Source organism: Nakaseomyces bracarensis (genome assembly GCF_045282275.1).
Source record: "Nakaseomyces bracarensis strain CBM3 chromosome Unknown Scaff12_0, whole genome shotgun sequence".
Taxonomy (NCBI): Eukaryota; Fungi; Ascomycota; class Saccharomycetes; order Saccharomycetales; family Saccharomycetaceae; genus Nakaseomyces; species Nakaseomyces bracarensis.
In genome coordinates, this window is record NW_027263958.1 from 687165 (window position 1) to 707830 (window position 20666).

General features: G+C 36.5%; 10 protein-coding genes across 10 annotated transcripts; 6 read left to right on the plus strand and 4 right to left on the minus strand.

Annotated features, from left to right (window-relative positions):
• Positions 1-602: 602 nt before the first annotated feature.
• Positions 603-2438, plus strand: REC8 (Rec8p; the record flags this gene model as incomplete). The annotated part of the gene is made up of 1 exon (XM_071053866.1): positions 603-2438. The coding sequence occupies one exon, from the start codon at positions 603-605 to the stop codon at positions 2436-2438; it is 1836 nt and encodes a 611-aa protein (XP_070910278.1).
• Positions 2439-3175: 737 nt separating this feature from the next.
• Positions 3176-4894, plus strand: ICL2 (methylisocitrate lyase ICL2; the record flags this gene model as incomplete). Its single annotated transcript, XM_071053867.1, has 1 exon — positions 3176-4894. One exon carries the CDS (start codon positions 3176-3178, stop codon positions 4892-4894), a length of 1719 nt encoding a protein of 572 aa, XP_070910279.1.
• Positions 4895-6017: 1123 nt separating this feature from the next.
• Positions 6018-6872, plus strand: HAL1 (Hal1p; the record flags this gene model as incomplete). The annotated part of the gene is made up of 1 exon (XM_071053868.1): positions 6018-6872. One exon carries the CDS (start codon positions 6018-6020, stop codon positions 6870-6872), a length of 855 nt encoding a protein of 284 aa, XP_070910280.1.
• Positions 6873-7558: 686 nt separating this feature from the next.
• Positions 7559-8566, plus strand: AIM45 (Aim45p; the record flags this gene model as incomplete). The annotated part of the gene is made up of 1 exon (XM_071053869.1): positions 7559-8566. The coding sequence occupies one exon, from the start codon at positions 7559-7561 to the stop codon at positions 8564-8566; it is 1008 nt and encodes a 335-aa protein (XP_070910281.1).
• Positions 8567-9068: 502 nt separating this feature from the next.
• On the plus strand, positions 9069-11261 carry RNJ42_03706 (uncharacterized protein; the record flags this gene model as incomplete). The annotated part of the gene is made up of 1 exon (XM_071053870.1): positions 9069-11261. One exon carries the CDS (start codon positions 9069-9071, stop codon positions 11259-11261), a length of 2193 nt encoding a protein of 730 aa, XP_070910282.1.
• A 419-nt stretch (positions 11262-11680) lies between these two features.
• RNJ42_03707 (M24B family metallopeptidase) lies at positions 11681-12706 on the minus strand (the record flags this gene model as incomplete). Its single annotated transcript, XM_071053871.1, has 1 exon — positions 11681-12706. One exon carries the CDS (start codon positions 12704-12706, stop codon positions 11681-11683), a length of 1026 nt encoding a protein of 341 aa, XP_070910283.1.
• Positions 12707-13246: 540 nt separating this feature from the next.
• On the plus strand, positions 13247-14590 carry SAD1 (mRNA splicing protein SAD1; the record flags this gene model as incomplete). Its single annotated transcript, XM_071053872.1, has 1 exon — positions 13247-14590. The coding sequence occupies one exon, from the start codon at positions 13247-13249 to the stop codon at positions 14588-14590; it is 1344 nt and encodes a 447-aa protein (XP_070910284.1).
• An 82-nt stretch (positions 14591-14672) lies between these two features.
• Positions 14673-15593, minus strand: RPN11 (proteasome regulatory particle lid subunit RPN11; the record flags this gene model as incomplete). Its single annotated transcript, XM_071053873.1, has 1 exon — positions 14673-15593. One exon carries the CDS (start codon positions 15591-15593, stop codon positions 14673-14675), a length of 921 nt encoding a protein of 306 aa, XP_070910285.1.
• A 500-nt stretch (positions 15594-16093) lies between these two features.
• Positions 16094-18637, minus strand: NIC96 (linker nucleoporin NIC96; the record flags this gene model as incomplete). The annotated part of the gene is made up of 1 exon (XM_071053874.1): positions 16094-18637. One exon carries the CDS (start codon positions 18635-18637, stop codon positions 16094-16096), a length of 2544 nt encoding a protein of 847 aa, XP_070910286.1.
• Positions 18638-19097: 460 nt separating this feature from the next.
• Positions 19098-20627, minus strand: PDH1 (putative 2-methylcitrate dehydratase; the record flags this gene model as incomplete). Its single annotated transcript, XM_071053875.1, has 1 exon — positions 19098-20627. The coding sequence occupies one exon, from the start codon at positions 20625-20627 to the stop codon at positions 19098-19100; it is 1530 nt and encodes a 509-aa protein (XP_070910287.1).
• Between the last annotated feature and the right edge of the window lie 39 nt (positions 20628-20666).

Sequence of the window (20666 nt, forward strand, 5' to 3'; positions counted from 1 at the left end):
AACTTGCTCTTTTCTCTCTATGAATACTCTTCTCCCCCGTCTAATTCCGAGATTGTTCTTGGGTGCCTCTTTTTTTTCTTTCTTTCTTCATTTCTTTCTTTTTGTTGGGTCTTCACCAATTTATCACCTGATCCCACGTCCCTTGTTTTTCTCCGGACTAATGCCTAAATACGGTAACTCTTCCATCTTATCTTCTTTTTTTTCTATCCACAGAGACACCCACAGTAAGACATTGCTTTTATCCATTGATTGTACTTTTTTTTTAAACACCCCACCCCGCCTGCCTACGGCGCAACCCGGAATATTCCAATAAACGGGGGAAGAAAACGCGGCATTTTTTTTTTTTTTTTTTTTTTTTTTTTTTTTTGAATTCGTTACTTGAACAATTTTCTTCCTCTCCCACCAAAAAAAAAATAAAGAACGATACAGACGGGAATCGATCCCGTGCAACACCCCCCACTACAAAACGTTGGTCTTTACACACGAACTTACAGCGCTTCCAAGATCTTTATGGGCGGCAATCTTGCCGCCCATAAAGATCTTTAATAATTAAGTATTCAGATTAGATGTATAAAAACAAAGAGGAAAATATTAGGAAAGTAATGTTTGATGCTGTTGCTAAAGTGTGGTTGTTGGGGGCTCTTTCTGGGAGGGACTCAGTTAAAAAAAAAGATATATTGGTGATATCCATTCCTAGGACGTGCGACGCCATTTCCAGCAATGAACTCTCGTTACGACAGGTGTCCCAGTTGTTATTCGGTGTGGCGATATGTTACCAGAAGAAAACTGAGTTTGTGCTGAACGATGTCGAGGCGATGTTGGTGCAGTTGCAAAAGAGAATTCTATGTGGAGCGAGGCGGGACGTGAGGTCTGGCCCCCACGATATGCAGGTGATTAGTCTGGACTCAAAGAAGCTGTTCCTGAGGGACGACCCCTTGTTTAAGATAGACAAGGTCAGACCGTTTGTGCTGGAACAGGATCCATTCGTGGTCGCGCAAGCACAGAGTATCAGAAAACAGGACTACCTTAACGAGTTAGGCGTCCTGCCTTTGCAACACAGCGGGAAAATGAGGTCTCGGCTCTGGAACAGACCTTACACTGTAGAGATAGATGAGACGGACGAGTTGCCAATAGACGAAACGTTCCACTTGGATATAGAAGATATATTGAGCCCAGCTATATTGACAAATGATACTACCGTTAATAATGATATCAATTTTGAGTTGGATCCTGGGACACATGAGCATAGAGGTAAGAGGACATCACTTGACTTTGGCAGGATTATCGAAGAAGAAGAAGAAGAAGAAGAAGACGATGGTCTTGATGACGAATCAACCTCTTTTGTAGAAGGACCGTCTCCAAAAAGGCAGAAAAGAAACACAAGTACCATCAAGCCTCTAATACCAAAAATTAAATGTGATGAGAGGATAAGTATACCCAACGAACAATTAAGAAGTAACCAGGAAAATTATTTAGCAAGGATGGAAACATCGGAAGACAAAAGATTTAGTGATACGGGGCATTTCTCCATAAAACAATTATCAGAGTCGGCTCTATTAGATTTTTCAGTTGTACATCTCAGTATCGCAAAACTGACAACTAAACGCTCTCCTGCTGTTATAAATAAACAAAGAGTTATTGATGGGTTAGAGGCTCTTTTCAATACACCTGATGATATTGAACGAGGAAGAAGACGGACCTCCGAAATGAATAGCTTGAGCTCCAGATCACATAGTTCATTAAGTGAAGAATTAGGAAGAAGATTAAACTATCAAAAAGTTTTCGATGATAATTCAAGTGATCAAGAGTTTTCAACTATAACAAACAATAATCTAATGCTTAATCTAGAACAGATTAATGAAGAGTTGGACGAGAATGAAGATCAATCAGTGATAGATGATTTCCGTAATCAAAATCTTATGGAGTTAGACTTACAGCTCACTTCATCGAGTACTGGGCGACACGCCTCGAGAAGTAGCTCACTTAGAGATATTGTCGATGTGCTAAGAACTACAGATGGAGGAAGGTATAAAAGAAGCAGAATTCATACATCAGATTCAGAGATCATTGAAGAGAACGATAACAGGCTATCTGATGATTATATTCCTACTTCTACAACTAACAAAGCCGCTATTGTTGACCAACAAAACCGCAGATTTCATGATTACTTAAGAGAACGTGTAATGGATATCGGAGAAGATTCCAGAAGAAATGACTTCACAAAGAAAGTTCTTCTAGAAGACATCATTCCTAGTAAAGTTTCTAATATATATAGGCAAGAACAAGACGTGGTCAGTAAAGCAGTTGCTGCCAATGTATTCTTTTCCTTGTTAACATTGGCTACTCAAAATACAATTGCTTTAAAAGAACGCCAGCAAGAAACAAGAAATTTAAAAACCGATCTAATGACGAGCGAGTGCATCATTGTCTACGTCTAAATTATTGAAATCCCCATAGACCATATAATAATAAATTATTGTGCTATAACAATTTGTTCAATGATATATTTCGGAATTGCTAATTCATAATTCGTTATGAACACTTTCATATATTACTTTGACATGAAACTTCATTCAATACCGCTATTTCGGCTTTTTCTTACATGTTAAAAATGTTTATGAGCAGCGAAAATTTACTCTTCGGAGTTCCTTGGCTATATATTTGTCGTTTTTTTTTACTTCTAGTTTACCAGACAATATTTTTTGGCTCACCTTTTTTAGGTTCTGATGAAAAAAAAAAATCCGGGGAAAGCAATGATACCCTAAATTAGAGTCATGTCGATTTTCCAATTCATTTTTTATGGGGTCGAAGAATACAGCGTATAAAAGTTCCGCACGGGAGTTGGGGTAGATGTTACCCTAATATTTTCAAAAGTACTATTGTAAGACCTGAAAGTATTTCTAAGTCAACCTTGAGGGGTAACTCTGCGTTATGTACAGCAGCAATAACTTGAGTATAGAACAGTCATGAAATGGATGAAAATATATGATTCCAGGATTTAATTGTATGACCTTTAGCTCGTCTCAATTATAGCCGAGTTTATTGACGGTAGATCATATAATACTGTTAAGAAGGATATAAAAAGTAATATATATTAAATCTGGCTAACAATTCCGATTCGTCTATTACATGAAGCTTTGTAAATTACTTCAAAACATCTCATCTGAAAATTAAAATGCTCAGGGCAACTAATAATACGATATCTAAATTTACCTCCAGTAGGCTTATTAGGACTAAACATACTTCTCACTTTGAAGGTGCAGACTTCAATTCATATTTTAGAACTGAAGTGGCAAAAGTGGATAGTTGGCTCAAGAGCACTCGTTTCAAAAATGTTAAACGACCATATTCTGCTGAAGATATAGTCAAACATCGTGGTAGTATTTCTCCGTCTCAATTGTCTTATCCATCATCTGTACAAGCTGAGAAACTTTTCAGTCTTTTGGAGGAACATTTTAATAGCAGAAAACCACTCCATACACTTGGTGTACTAGATCCTGTGCAAATGAGTCAGCTAAGTAAATGTGAAGATATCAAGGTCGCATACGTCTCAGGCTGGGCTTGCTCTTCGACCATGGTGGGCTCCACTAATGAGGTTTCGCCTGACTTTGGGGATTACCCATACAATACTGTTCCTAATCAAGTAGAGAGGATATTCAAAGCACAGCAAATGCATGATCGCAAAGCATTTTTAGAGACATACAATCAGGCTAAAAATGGTTCTACAGATCCGATATTTGTTGATTATATGAAACCCATTATAGCTGATGGGGATATGGGACACGGTGGCCCTACAACTGTGATGAAGCTTGCGAAGTTATTTGCTGAGAAAGGTGCCGCAGGTGTACATTTAGAGGACCAAATGGTGGGGGGGAAGAGGTGTGGTCACCTTAGTGGTGCAGTACTTGTCCCTACCGGGGCCCATTTGAGCCGGTTAATTGCAACAAGATTTCAGTGGGATATACTAGGCACAGAGAATCTATTGTTGGCAAGAACTGATTCATGCAATGCAAAGCTTATTAGCAGTGACATTGATCCACGGGATCATAGTTTTATTCAAGGTATTCTTGATCAAAAGACAGACCGCTGGGCTGATTTACTATTGAGGCTGGAGTCTGAAGAAGCTGACAAGTCCACAATTGCACAAGCAGAAGCTGAATGGTACGACAAAAACAAGCTCTACACATATGAAGAAATGATTCAAGAGCGGTTTACTGAATCCGAATATGGCCACTACAAGCAAAAGAAAGAAGAATATCTTCAACGTGCCAACAAGAATTTCTTAAGCATCAAGGAGATGAAGAGCGTGGCCACCCAAGTAAATGCCAACAAGCGTCTCGAGTTCTGTTGGATGGCTCCGAGAACAAAAGAAGGCTATTACATGTTTAAAGGTGGTATGGAACCAGCTATAAGAAGATCACTTGTCTTTGCCCCATACTCCGATATGATATGGCTGGAAACAAAGACCCCAGATGTAGCACAGGCAAGGAGCTTCGCGAAGGAAATACACGACGTGTACCCATTCGTAAAGTTCGTGTATAACCTGTCACCAAGCTTTAACTGGGGCGCACACGGTTTCAGTAAGGACGAAATGAAATCCTTTATATGGGATCTTGCCCAGGAAGGTTTCGTACTCCAACTAGTCTCCCTTGCAGGCCTGCACACAAACGCGGCCTCCTTCTGGGAACTTGCCTCCAACTTTCAAACAGAAGGAATGAAAGCCTACGTGGAGAAAGTTCAATCTCGTGAAAAAGACTTAAACTGTGATGTACTGACCCATCAGAAATGGTCAGGAGCAGAATACATGGACTCCCTACTACAGGTAGTCCAAAATGGCTCCTCGTCACAAACTATGAGCACATCGGGTGAGAGTTTCACTGAGAACCAATTCTGAGAGTGTTTTTTTTTTCCCACTTCTTCTATATTTAGCTTTTTTTTATTTACATATTACTAAAAAAAATTACATGTTGAAACGAGACTAGAAAAAAACCAGGGAAAAGCAGATGTCGTCATTACTTTCCTCTTCTCTTCTCTTCTCTTCCTTCACTCTCTCTCATTTTCGTTCTCAAATTCGAATTTTTGAACACTTGGTAGCAAAATGACGTATTCTTTCTCATTTTCCTTTCTTTTTATGTTTTTTCGCATTCTGCAAAAAGGAATAAGCAAAGCAAGGTGAGAGTGAAGAGGGAAAGATAGGGAATTACGTCAAATATTTGAACACAAGAAGATAAAAAAAAATAGTAACACCAACTTTTCTTCTCCCGTGCTTTACTTTTCATATACCTGGCAAATCCCTCCTCTCTTCTTTCTCTCTCTCTTTTTTTATTTCCTTTCTCTTCTCTTCACCTACCCTCCTCTCTCCCCTCCTTATAGTGTAAGGTGGGGTTGTGTTTTATTCGTGTCCAGCTTGTGTTGATAGAAAGAGTTAAAGACGAGACAGAGACAGAGAGAGGAAGGAAGAGGACTAACGGGATACTTAACAAAACTTTCTTACCCTTTTTACCTCTTTTCCTTGCCTCCTCCCCACAAACAATGATAAGTTTTAGTAGAAAAGAGGCGTGGGAAGGATCCACTTTCCAATGTCATACAATGCCCTTTCTTACTTTTTTAATGGTGAATCCTTTTTTTTTTGCGTTATTATTACAACGAATGCCCTTGATAAAGTCCTTGTTAAAATAAAAATAAATAATAAAATTACCAAAAAAACATAATATAGAATACCAAGACTAAACTACAGTACGATACAATAACCGATGATCTTAATATATTCTTAATTGCACATCCCATTTCAATTTTTTTCTTCTCTCTCCTAAAAATTATATATAAGTAATTGTATTTTTATTATATTGAAATTTATTTAGTTTTGAATTGCGAAATAATAGCACAGTAAAAACAACAAGTATAAGAGTAATAATATAAGAAAGATAATAATCCTTAGTTGTTAATATTCAATAAAAGAATAACCAAAAAACAAAAAACACACACACAAACCAACCATAATATAAACAAAATTTTCAATGTTTGACACTGATGCTGTGAAGGGTTATAAGATTGGAGAGTTGATCCGGTCAGATAACCATTCCTGTACATACCATGTCGTTGATGGTTCTGGAAATAATTATGTGCTGAAAGTAGTAACAGAAGGTATGTGCCTGCCCAGAAAGTCAAAACCCATAGAACCCATCCAGAGGAATAACTCCACGGAATGGAGATCAACGCTGATGGATTCTTTCAAATACAGGAATTCCAGAGGTCAGGACATGCACTGTTTTGTATATAAGGAGGATGCTGAGGATTACTTCAGTTTCTACGAGTGTTCATCTATTAGAAAATCTGAGCCCGTTAAGGACATAAAACTTCGCTCAATCAAATACGAAACACTCAACACACCTACTCCTTACGGTGGTATGCAACCAGCCACGATAGCCTGTGATAACGACGACGATGACGACGATGACGATGACGAAGATGATGATGAAGATGAGGAAATTGAAAATAGTAATATATATGACGATGATTACGAAACAGATGATTCTTCTGACTCTGACTCTGAAGATGAGGACATGGAAGTAAATATCATCGTTAATAAAGGAGATAAGGACACAGGATTGCCTCCAATTCTAGCTAAAGAGAACTCCAATTCTAACGACGAGAAAGAGCACATCCACTTCGTAAATAACCCATTGTTGCAAAACATATGCCATAGACAACACAAACAAATCGTACGAACTCCTATTCCTGGTGGATGTGGAGTTCCTTCCAATTTCAATCAACAGAACTTAACGTGTCAAAAGGATCACTTTAAGTTAGAAATGCTACAGAGCTCAATGCTCAAGAGAAGATCAACGTCAAGTGCCGGACACTTGGCTTAAGAAATCATATATGGATCCAGTCAAGATTTATGTTTTCTTTATTTTTTTTGTTTTTAAACGTAACATCCCCTCCACCATACACTAATTAAGAACACAAACTAGAATAATTCACTTCCCACTCACAATCGTACCTGTATTTCTTCTTATTTTTTTATTTTTTTTCTGCTTATATTTCATTTTATTTTATTTTTGACTTTATTCAAAGAAGAGTTGTAATATTTTCGTTATTTTTTAATTCTATTGATTTTTGTTTTTGCTTATAATACTTATTGATATTATAAGAGTGTTTGTATTTTCCATTGTTTTTATTCATTTGGTTTGGTGATTATTATGTTTTTAGTTTTTATTTTTTTGAACTTTCATGTTTTAATGTTACGTTATTATATAAGACTAGTTTTTTTACTATAAACTAATATACTTATCCAATATCTTTATATTCAATAAATTAATCTTGTTTAAAGTCAAAATACCAATCTTTTAATTAATATTATATGTGTCACGTGAAGGTGACTAAGTTTCAAAAACTGTTTGAAAGTGGCCCAGTGCTAAGATACGAAGGGTCTTCATGGATGGAGTCAGAATATCACAAATCCACTGAAAAATCACAATTATTCATAAAATATAAACACCGTTAATTATATCAGTGTAAAATATATAACAACTGAGAAAAACTATAGAAGTTGACAATGTTTGCTGCGAGACAAAGTGTTAGGTTGGCTGGATTGAGGGCAAGGCTTGCGTCCACTCTAGCGTTCGTTGAATCGGAACAAGGTATTGTTTCCAAGGCGTCTTTGAGTGCTCTTAATGCCGCTAGCAAGATAACCAATCCTATTACTGCTGTTTTCGTTGGGTCTGACGCCAGCACAGCTGCTGAGAGTCTAAAGAAATCGTATAGTTGTGACCAATTGAAGGATATCATTGTTGTCAAGGACTCCGAACTGGACCACTACTTGCCAGAGAGAGTAACTCCAGTTATCGTTGATATGCTGAAGCAACCTGAATACTCACATTTCATCACAGCTAGTTCCTCCGTTGGTAAGAATATTTTGGCTAGGATCGGGGCTTTGTTGGATAATCAACCTGTTAGTGAAGTTGTCGAGATAAAGGACTCTCAAACATTTGTTAGACCAATCTATGCTGGTAATATATTATCTACGGTGAAGAATACTCAAGAGAAGAACATATTATCCGTGAGAGCATCTTCTTTCGCTAGTATACCTGAGGGTTCCACAGAATCAGCTACTATTTCTGAACAAACAGCACCTGTCAGCGAAGACATTGCTATTACTTGGGAAGGTGAGAATATTCTAAAGAGCACCAGACCAGAACTTGGCTCGGCAAAGAGAATCGTTGCCGGTGGTCGTGCTCTGAAGGATAAAGAAACTTTCGAAAACTTGTTAACCCCTCTAGCTGATGCATTAGGCGCAGGTATTGGTGCTACAAGAGCTGCTGTAGATAACGGATTCTGTGATAACTCCTTACAGATCGGCCAAACTGGTAAGGTGGTTGCTCCTGAACTGTATATCGCCGCTGGTATCTCAGGTGCAATCCAACATTTAGCTGGTATCAAAGACTCTAAAGTTATCGTTGCCATCAATAACGATCCAGAAGCACCAATCTTGAAGATTGCTGACTACGCTTTAGTCGACGATGTATTCAAAGTCCTTCCTGAGCTTACCGAAAAGGTTAAATAAAGTTAGACTACATATAATTAAATATTCAAGATAACTTATCTTACATTGTAAAGAAAACCCTCTCGGATTCATATCTTTTTATATTGTATTTTTTTCTCACTAAAGCTTATAAGCTTTAGATACAGCCATAATACAATCCTGTTATATCCTTCAGGGTTTAGATTATATAGGCAATCGTGAAATACTTTCATGGCAATAGAGCTTAGATGACGTATTTATGTTTATATTCTACTTTTTGTAATTTTTTTATTAATTTTTTTTTAGGAAGAGGAATTCTTATAGAAATCTCCCAGTGGGCCATATTAAGTCACCAGATCATAGTGCTGCGTGGGCCAAAAATCCAATTTTATTATGATCTTGGAGTAACACTAATATAATTTTAGGAATACGGAGGCTATTAATATTTATTATTAATTATACGTTCGAGAAAATCATATATTTGAGGACTTATGACTATTTGCTGATATTAAGAAAAACTTTAGCCAAAGAAATAAAAAAAAAAATGAAACCACCTACTTTGTTACCTGTTGACGAGGTTAGATATGGCTCTATAGATGCCAGTCTACCTGACAAGGATAAAGCCACTGGGATATGGGTTCCGGATTCGGTGAGGAGAGCTTCCACTGCTGACTCATTGAGAAGACCAGATGGGATACAAGCTAATGGAGTCATACCTGTCAAAAAAGTGGACAGAAATAATATCGAAACGCAGCCTACTATAAAGGATCTTCTTCCTTATTACCTTCCATTTATGTCGTGGGCTCCCATGTACACTTGGGATAAATTTTTTGGTGATCTGGTAGCAGGAATATCTCTAGCGTCATTCCAAATTCCGCTGGCTCTATCATATGCTACTTCGATAGCACATGTTGAGCCTATATGTGGCTTGTACTCACTAGCCTTTACTCCACTGGTATATGCTGTGTTCGGATCAGTACCTCAGATGATAGTAGGACCTGAAAGTGCAATTTCTCTAGTTGTAGGGCAAGCAACAGAGCAATTTAGCGCACATAGCAAGGATGTGGATACTATCACTATATCTATGATGATTACTTTTATTAGTGGCATTGTGTTACTTTTTTTGGGAACAATAAGATTGGGATTCTTAGGTAATATACTGAGTAAAGCACTGCTGAGAGGATTTATTAGCTCTGTTGGTTTGGTAATGATCATAAATTCACTAGTTTCCGAATTAAAATTAAATAAAATCCTTAAGGAGGTTGAAGGACATTATCACACACCTGTTGGTAAAGTTTTATTCCTGATTCGATACAGCTCTGAGTACTATCACAAGCCAACAGCTTTGTTGAGTTTAATTTGCTTTCTGATATTAATTACAATGAGAATACTAAAGAAGAAAGTTATGAAACATCATAGATGGCTAATTTTTGTTCCTGAAATTCTTATAGTAGTAGCCGCGTCTATTTATCTGTCATTGAGATATGACTTCAAACATTCTTACGGTATTAGCACTATTGGTGATTTCAAGACGGACGGTTTTGGGGTAGTTGGAAATCCTTTAGCAACAGAAAACCGTTGGTTGTATTCACCGCTACTGAATTCCGGGCTTGCCGTAGCCATGCTTGGATTTTTCGAATCAACTACTGCTTCGAAGTCTCTTGGAAGTGATTATAACTTAGCTTACTCGTCTAATAGGGAGCTAATTGCTCTAGGTACCATGAATGTTGTTGGATCAATTTTCGGTGCTTTGCCATCATTTGGAGGATATGGTAGATCAAAAGTTAATGTTTTTTCAGGCGGAAAAACCGTTATATCAGGGGCAATTGTCGGTATTATAACTCTATTAACAACGCAACTTCTGCTGCCTATAATACATTATACACCAACTTGTGTTTTAGCTGTGATTACAACTATTATTGGTATTAGTTTATTAGAGGAAATTCCGGGCGATTTTAGATTTCATTTACGTTGTCACGGATATAGCGAATTAACGGTATTTACTCTTACATTTATTGCTACTTTATGTCATTCTGTTGAATTAGGGGTTACAGTAGGTTGTATATACTCGATTATAATAATTGTAAAGCATTCGGCATTATCGAGGATACAGATTCTAGCTAAAATGGAAGGTTCCGATCGGTTTGTAAATATTGATGACTACTTCAAAAATGTTTCCCAAGATGGAGAGCAGGCTGAACTGGAAGAATTTGAACATTGTTTCATTGTTAAAATCCCAGAGCCCTTAACCTTTACTAATGGGGAAGATTTGAGATCCAGACTTAACAGACTCGAGAGATTTGGTGCAGTACATGTCCATCCTGGTAGACCAGATATATTAGAGGCAGACGAAATGGAATTTTTAATATTTGATTTAGAAGGGATGACTTCTATGGATTCTGGATCTACTCAAATTTTAAGTGAAATAATTGAATCCTATGTTAACAGAAATGTTAGAGTGTATTTGACCCGTGTTTCTAAGCACAAAATAATACGAGAAAGGTTAAAGTCTTCCGGTATTTTAGATATAGTCGAAAAGGTTAGAGTTGAGGGTTCCTCATCGTCTCAGTCCAATGTTGATGATGCCATAAGATCAACTCCTTTTTTCTCTGGCATTGAAGAAGCACTTTATGTGATTGAGCGAACAAACTTGAATCGTGGCTCGATTGGTGAGTTCTCTACAGATGGCACATGTAGTATAATCTCGAGAACTTTGGTTAATTCGAATTTAGTTTGAGTTATATGAAAAAAAAAAAAACTAACTTTCAATATTTATTAAAATCAAATATATCATTTATTCTTATTTATTCATAACTTATTTATTAAAATTATATTGCATTATCTAAAAGGTCATCCATTAATAGTCAAAATATATTATATTATCAATTACCTTTGGAGGTTTTATAATTCTGTAATATAGAAAAGGAAGTTCAAAAGAAACTTATATCAATTAAATGCGGTTTTAGCTCAGTTGGGAGAGCGCCAGACTGAAGAATTAACTTCGGTCAGTTTGTTATCTGGAGGTCCTGTGTTCGATCCACAGAAATCGCATATTTTTTTTATTTTATTTGTAATCAATTAAGACCCACCTTCACCATTTGCGTACGGAGATTATATATGTTGCTTGTATGACTATGAGATATAGTTTTATTTCGATTATTTATTTTTTGTAATGATCCTTTCAATTTCATCAGGATCGGAAGTTACAGAACTTAACTTTTCAGATCCCGTTTTAGTTATTAAGAAATCATCTTCTATCCGTACCCCACCTATATATGCATACTCATGGAACTTGGACATATCCACCACAGCCATTCTTTCAGGAAATTTATATAAATATTCTTCAAGTATATTCTGATTGAAATAGCATCCTGGTTCATTGGTAACTACCATGCCTTCAAGTAACTTACGACGCAATCGCAAGTTCTTGAAATATGGATTTTCGTCTTTGGGATCTGGACAACCCCCACAATCGTGTACATCAAGACCCATTAGATGGCCCAATCCGTGTGGATAAAAAGCTAGGGTTACTTTCCTTTTATATATTTCATCTTCATTGAAACACTCTTTGAAAATGCCGATTTTTTTTAGATGCTTTATTAGTACTCTGTGACTTAGCAAATGAAGTTCCTCCCAACTAGTCCCAGATTTCATATGCTTAACTGTTTGTGATTGCATATCGAGAACTGCCTCATAAATCTCACGATGTTCCTTAGTATAAGCACCAGATAGTGGTAAACTCCTGGTAATATCCGATGCGTAGCCTCTCCATTCGACACCTGCATCCACTAATATAGAGGCTTTTCCTGCCAATGATTCTGTGTTTTTAATATAGTGAAGTATACCGCCGTTAGGCCCAGATCCACAAATAATTTCATAAGCTATTTCGCGAGTACCTTGACGCTTTGCATTATAAACAAATTCTGCTTGCACTTCCACTTCACTTTGTATATCAAGTAGTCTCTTCATGATTAAATGATGACCATCGCTGGAAATCTGCGCTGCTTGTGTAAGCATTTTAATTTCATACCAACTTTTCGTTAATCTTGCATTATCTAAAGCCCAAAATAAGTCCTCGTCACCGACATTAACACGGTCTTTTACATACTCATTTGCTAAATTATCAGTATCTGTAGTGAATAAAGTATAGTTCTCAAAACGTTCTTTTATTATTGAGGCCATAGACGAAATATAATAAACCTCATCAAATTCATACCGATTCTTAGCCTCCTTCAACGACAATGGCAATCCACTCCATAGTATGTCTCCTTTATCAACGTCAGGCAAAAATAATATGATTGAATCATTGGAAAAATCATGGATTATTGCAGAACCAGGTATATCAACTCCACTTAAATAAAGAAAGTACCTTTCCTGTCTAAATTTCCTTACGGTATCGCAATATTTGTTTAATTCATTCTTCGATCCACATAACAGCACTGCGATAGGAGTATCTGGTTTCTTCTTTTCCAGAAATAGATCTTTAACTTTTGCTCCATGTAACCTAGAGGGATAAAGAGTTCTTGATGTTGTTTCTAACGTCTCCCTATTGATTTGACCCTTTTCGTTATCCCAGACTCCTAGTGTTAATCGTCTCTTCCTTGAGTGCGCAACACAAATAACAAACACAGTGACGACATATGAAAACAGGAACAGAGGGAGATCAGGTAATATTGACCAAGAACGATTGGTAGAAGTGAGGTATACCCTATAAATGAAGGTATGAAGAGGCAACACTACGACAGCTTTAATGAACATGCGCAAAGTGCAGCTGCAGTGAAGCGTCTGAAGAATGATGGCTCCAGTTCCTTGGTACAACGTTCTCATTTAAACTTCGACTTTGATAAGATTTGCACAGTAACTCTTTCCCATATAAACATATACTGTTGCCTAACCTGTGGTAAGTATTTGCAAGGAAGAGACAGAAATTCTCCTGCTTTTTTACATTCGGTTAATACATATCACCAATTGTATCTTTCCTTTCATAATTTACAGCTATATTCATTACCTGAGAATAAGATTGTCAAGGCCCAGTACTTTAATGAAACCTTAGACTCAATACGATTTGCTGCTTTCCCTGTTTTCAAGTCAAGTGAACTACTCGAATACCCCAAGAGGTGCTTAGATATAGCAGGCAACTCCTACTTCAATGGATTTGTGCCTCTAACTGACTCTTTAGGAAGGGACTTCTGTAATGTGATTTTGATGGCTATTGGACATGTGATACCTCTACGTGACTGGCTCGTTACAAAATGTGATAGGGATGCTAATAACGAATTCGTTAAGTTCCTGAGTCTTGTTACCAGGAAACAATGGAATCCGTCACTTTTTCGAGTGTCAGTACTAACTGATGAACTCTTAGGTTATCTCGCATTAAATGAGCCAAAATTACTAACTCAGCATGATCCTAGATCTTTCTTATTGCATATTTTGCATCTTATGGCTTCTCAATCTTCAGAGTTAAAGAAACTAGTTAACGAGAATATCCAAGGACAATTAGAAATATGTACTAACAAGGACAGTGTAACTATTACTAAGAAAAGGGTACCATTCAAGTGTTTAACTCTGGACTTACCTTCTGAATCATTTTTTAAAAGCTCCAGCACAAAGGATACCATAAATCAAGTACAATTAGGGGAATTATTTAAGAAATACTATGGGAAGAAAGAAAAAATTGAAGGTGATGTAACCAAAGTATTGAACTTGGTTACTTTCCCAAATTATCTAATTTTACATTTCAATAGATTTGACAGATCAAATAAATGCCCTATTAAAAATCGTAATAAGACCCTAGTTGAATTCCCTACTAAAATGATGCTCGGGGGAATTAAATACCAACTTATTGCAAACATCATTCATAATGAAAATAAAGAAGCTCAAACTCTAGCTAATTTGGCACAAGACAATGAAAGTGTATGGAGTGTCCAACTTTTTAACAGAAAGGAAATGCAGTGGTTTGAATTCTCAAAAAATCAATTCAAGTCTAAGCAAAAGCAATTGTTATTCCTTGATGAAACATATATGCAGTTTTGGGAGAAGGATGACGGCGGTACAAATAGAATGTAGTATATAGTGAAGAATTACTATATATTGGTAAATTAGCTAGTTATTCATCAAAAAGGACTCTTTATTTTAATTAGGAATAGGACTATTTAATTGCTACAGAATTTACACCAGCTGTTAAAACAGAAACAACATTTTCTTCAAGGGTCTTTTCAGCAGTTTCAGCCAAATGTTTCTTTGGATCTTGCTTACCAACGTAGCGAGTCTTTAACTCTTCTTCATCTAACTCCTTTTCTTCTTCAATTCTCTTTGAATATTGTTGCGCCACAGATACCATTCTCTTGGTGGCTTCTAAGTTTCCAGTTTCCTTTTCTTGGTAATCGTACATTTTTAGACCAGATTGCCATTGTTCCTTATGTAAGTTCATTAACATCTTAGTTTCAGCGGGGGTTTTTCTGTAATCAATGTTTAGAGAGTAGTAATGTCTATTCAAACCATGGATTAGCGCCTGTATGTTGGCTTTATTCATCAGTCCTGCGTTAGATGTAGTTTGTCTGGGTTCTTGATTGTTAATTAGGGCTCCGGTGTCTATCAGTCTGAATGCATCTATCACAACTTTACCCTTAACGGATTGAATAGGATCGACCACAACAGCTACTGCTCTATTATTCAGTTGTTCAAAAGATTTTTGTGTATTAACATCAACTGATGACAACCAACAGCCAAAACCTGGATGCGAATGATACCATCCAACAACCATTTGGTCTCTACCAGTCTGCTTTAACATATCCATCATCCTGGCCTGAAATACATCATCAACGGCTTCAACCGAAACACCCGTACCAGATTGAGGCATAGCAAAGACATCAACAACATTTACAGTATATTCATCCACAAATTCACCCAACATTAAACCCATAACTTCCATTGGCACACCCGCTCTACCATGCTTCAACATCTTCAATAAAGCAATAGAAGAGATATAGACAGTCTCTTTTGTGTCATCTTTATTGGCATCAGCTGTACCAACCTTGGTATTCATCATTAATCTTTGTAATCTCTCCATGTTTGACCGAATGGTATGTAGTACTATACTGTCTGTTCTTTTTTATTTTTGATATATCTCTGATCCCTTAATTATAACCTCTTAGATGTGATTATAACTTCCTTATAATTAGGTGAAACTATCAATTATGTGGTCTAATCAATTTCAGATAATGCTAAGTATTGAATCCCTAATATGGCCGATTGAGGATATTTCCTTGCAGAACTAATATCTTCAAGATTTAAATGGTTATTACCATTCATCCTTCTAATGAATGCAGTGAGGGTTCAAAAACCGCTTTTGCCACAATTCTTCACACATTTTACGGTAAGTCACGTGAAATAATCTCTCTCTATAGTACATAAGATAAATAATGGTATATTAATCTGATTTATCTACAAGTAGATAATTTAGTATTGACGAATGGCTATTGGCTGTAATTATAATAAGAAAGAAAAAATAGAAAAAGTATGATATGCATAAAAGTTATTACTATTATTTACTTGATGTAATCCTTATTATTAGAAAATCTCTAGAGATACATCTAGGTCTATTAACACACTGTACACTTCTCGTGGCATTTTATACTGTATCATACCTGCGTATATCATGCAATTTTTGGCAACTGTTTTCAGTGATGATATTTGTTGTGCTATAGAGACGGAGGCAAAACTACTCTCACGCAATGAGTGTATCAACTTGGAAATACTAGTCATAGTCATAACTAACAAGTTTGGAATACATTTCATGATATTTGCATTCAATGTCGAGAATTCTTGAGCTTTTCTTCTGATAGTTTGTCCTCCAGTAAATGGGAGTATATCTAAATCCTCTACTTGGCTGAGCAAATATTGCCATTCTGATTTCTGGAACGCAGTTCTTATTTCTGCTAATTTTAAGAGCAAGAAGCAGCTCTCTCTGTTCTTTACTGAAATTTGTTTAGAAATTTCCGGGTTAGCAAAATAAATGTTAACTAAATTACCTGCCAGAATTAAAGGATTTTGTTGATCATTGACAGAGTTAACTTCAGCTTCTAGAATATTTTGTTGCAAGTCGCTATTACTCAAGAGACCACCTAAAATATCGTTGATAATGGAGATAACAATATTGTATTCCTCAGATAATTGATATAATAGTAAACTATCAAATAGTCTGCCATCATCATCGGCTTTCCTTGCTGCCTGCTCTGTAATTGTATGTAGGAACTGGTTTTCGTCAGCTAGTTTTAGCAGTTGTAGGCGTTCTTCAATAACCCCATGAACTCTGCTTCCATCCCTATTGACGCGCCCGAGAAGAATACTAAATTCGTTAGTTTCTAAAACTAGTTCACGAAGTGCGGCATGACAAATTTTAACCAATTTATCGTCATCGACCAAAGCAATCAGAGAGAGATACTCAGATGCAATTCTAGGATCTGAGTATCTAAATGATTTCGTATAGTTTCCGAGTAGTCTGGCAAAGTCTAATAAATAACCTTGTTGTCCCATAGAAACTAACTCTGGCATCGTTGATGATTCTGTTTGCACCTTTAACAATCCATTGTTAGCAAACCCGATTGCCAAATGAACAGCATCCATCTCATTTATATGATATGCATAGTCAATAGCAAGTTCGAATAATCCCGAAAGTAGTAAAACTTGAAGGTATTGATTAGGAAATTTGCTTGAACCATATGAGGTAACTATATCTTGGAAATCTTTTAGACTGAATTTTTCATAAATAGGATCAGTATTAGAATAATTCTCTTTAACTAAAGTCAAATGGAGCCATAACCAATCTTCAATACTCATTGTTACTTCAGGGATATTCTTGTTCGTTAGATCGCATCTACCAATTATTTTATAAACAGCTAGTCTAAATGGATCCCCATCAAGCGAGCTTTTTATATGCTGATTATATTCAGTGTGCAACTCATTTGACAGTTCAGATGGCAGTTCCTGCGTACTTGATGATGCGTACGCTTTGAAGAATTTTATAAAAGAATGTTCCATCTTCTTAAAACTTGATTTATTATTGAATAGAACCTCTAAGGCATCATCGACTAAACCAGCTCTTAGGAGATAGAAAATTAAAGCCCAAATTGGAGTACCATTTACTATCATCAAATTCGGGGTTTTCCAAGTGCCATTTGAATTTCTTAGTTTATTTTGGATAAAAGAGGTTATTTTATTAATATTTGTAGGGAGTCCTTCATTAATCTTATTTTTGTAAAGGTTATCCACATATTCAAAAAATTGTTTTTCTAGGTATTTCTTGGACGACACAGCTCTGCCATGAGATTTGTCGTACGAATCTAGGAATTTCCAAGCTTCTAACATATGTTTTGTCCTAAAGTCTGATCTAGCCTCTAATAATTTCAAACACTCTGCGGTTAGGGAAAATTTTGATGATGAAATCCTTGAATTGTTGAATAGGTAAATTATTTTTGCGTAGCTCTCAAATTTCTCTCGAACGAGTTGGTTGGCGTTGACATCGACCTTTGAAGTTCCATTATTTAGGACACTACTATCCTTAGCACCCCAGCTTGGAGGTGTGTGGTCTTTAGAGCTCTCCAATATATCGTTATTGCTCATCTCCTTAATATTAGAGTTTATGCCAAATCTTCCTCTTACATCATTCTCAAAATCTTTCCAATTCATCTTTAGGTTGTCGTCAACAAAATTATTAAAATCATGGGAAGCATCAGTTAAAAGATGTTCAATTGAAAATAAAATACTCTCGTTCTTTTTATTAACTAAATAAGCATCTAAGTTGCTACCTTGAAATCTAGGAACTATCTGTTCCAGGATCTGTTTTGGTTTCAGTTCTTGTAAGGAAGAGTCAATGTCTTGTAAAGGTAGACCACTAGCTGCCAAGAGATAATGTGCTTTCGAATGATCGCTAGATTCATCCTTGTTGCTCCTTAACTCATGCGCTCTCCGTCTAATTTCATTTATGCTCAATTGTATAGAACCCAATTCTGAATGGCTAGTTGGAAGCTCCCTAGAGTCGTCTACTAGCCTACCTATTATGTTTCGCGACTGTTGCACTCCAGCATCAGTTGGTATATTTGTATTTAAAGCCATCGGTATTTCAAAACTAATTATAACGATCTATAACTTTCTATAACTTTGAAAAGTTTATAAATTGACCTTATCCCTAGCTTATTGAGTCCCAAAAGTATCTTTTTTGGTAGCGAAAATCTCTATTCTATGCGATGCACTCAAATGTAATATTGATCTTGATATGCATTTACTTGTTTTACACCAATTTTTTTTTATTTCAATAAAATATCAATTATTTCGTAAATTATGATCTAAAGATATACGTTAATATTTTTATATAATAGTACCCTCTATTAAATAGTACATAAATAAATGAGACATATCAATAGTTGCGATAGTAGTGCCTCGACTGGAAAATATATATTTGCAATAAACGGTAAACTAAAGATGTAAGTCTCAATATCTCACATATCCATACGTAAAATATTATTTGGAATATTATCAATTTTTATTTGTCAAGTTTATATATAAGATATATTGCCTAGCAGTACATATCTACATATTGATCAATATCAGTGTTGTCAAAATCTGGGCTGGTACTAATCTTCAAAATTTCATCGACCTTTTTGGACTCTTCGAAATGTTCAGTTAGATGTCTCTTAAATTTGTCCATCAAAAGAGGAATACCTTCCTCTCTCCTGAACCTATGACCAACAGGATATTCGACCACAATTTCATCTAGTTTAGTACCATCGTTCAATTCTATCAAGAGAGCGTTGGGAATTGATCTTTTATCAGGGTGGTGGTAATCAGCTGTGAATTGGTTGTCTACCTCACAATACATTTTGCTACGTAGCTCATCAATATCTGGGTTAGAAGCTACTTCGTCCATGTAATCGGCAGCAGTTAGTCTACCATGGATCAGAGGAATTGCAGTCATGTACTGGATGCAGTGATCTCTATCTGCATAGTTGTATAATGGACCTTGCTTGTCAATAATCCTTGCTGCGGCTTCTTGCGTCCTAATTCTGATAGATTTGATGTCCTTATAGCTCTTACCTTGGGACTTCAAGATGTTGAAGGCTTTCATAGCACATTCAACAGACGTCTGAGCATGAAACTCTGCTGGGAATGATATCTTAAATAAGATGTTTTCCATCACATATGAATCAAAAACCTTCCTCTGCTCAAAGACAAAAGGTTTTCCCTTGAATAAAACATCAAAGAAACCCCATGTTTTTGCAGTCAAAACAGAGGGGATCGTTCCAACATTAGCATTCTTGACTAAGTATGCCAAGTTAACCGCCCTGGAAACTGCGTCACCTGCGGCCCAAGATTTCCTAGACCCAGTATTAGGAGCGTGGCGGTATGTCCTCAAGGATTGTCCATCAACGAAGGCTTGAGATACGGCTTCAATGGTTTGTTCCTTAGAGAGTCCCAACATTTGAGAGACAACCGCAGTTGTAGCAACTTTAACAAGTACAACGTGGTCCAAACCAACCTTGTTAAAAGAGTTATCAAGTGCAAAGACACCTTGTATTTCATGGGCTTTAACCATAGCAGTTAAAATGTCCTTAACCTTGAATACTTTACCTTCTTTGCCATTTGTGGCTTTGGATAAACGAGTCATGTAATCAGCTACTGCTAATATACCACCCAGATTATCTGATGGATGACCCCATTCTGCTGCTAACCAACAATCATTGAAGTCTAACCAACGAATCAACGTACCAATAGCAAAAGCACCTTTAACAGGATCCATCACATGTTTTGTACCAACTACTTTAACACCATTTGGTACAACAGTTCCAGGTACAATTGGTTGGATTATATCACAGGCTTGTTTATATTTCAAGGCTGCAAGCCCACAGCCAAGCGTGTCTAGAAGACAATATCTGGCTGTGTCAATAGCAAGCTTAGAGTTGATTTCCTTATCGTGAACATATTCTGCAATTACAGTCAGACCCCGGTCAGGTTCAGGTCTATCGTTTGTCTTTACAGCAGCCATAGAGTGATATCTAACACCAGCACGTAAGCTCTTTTCAACCAATGATCTTTTAATGGGCAACATTCCTACTTTTGTTTCCTTATAGACTACAAAAAGGATATT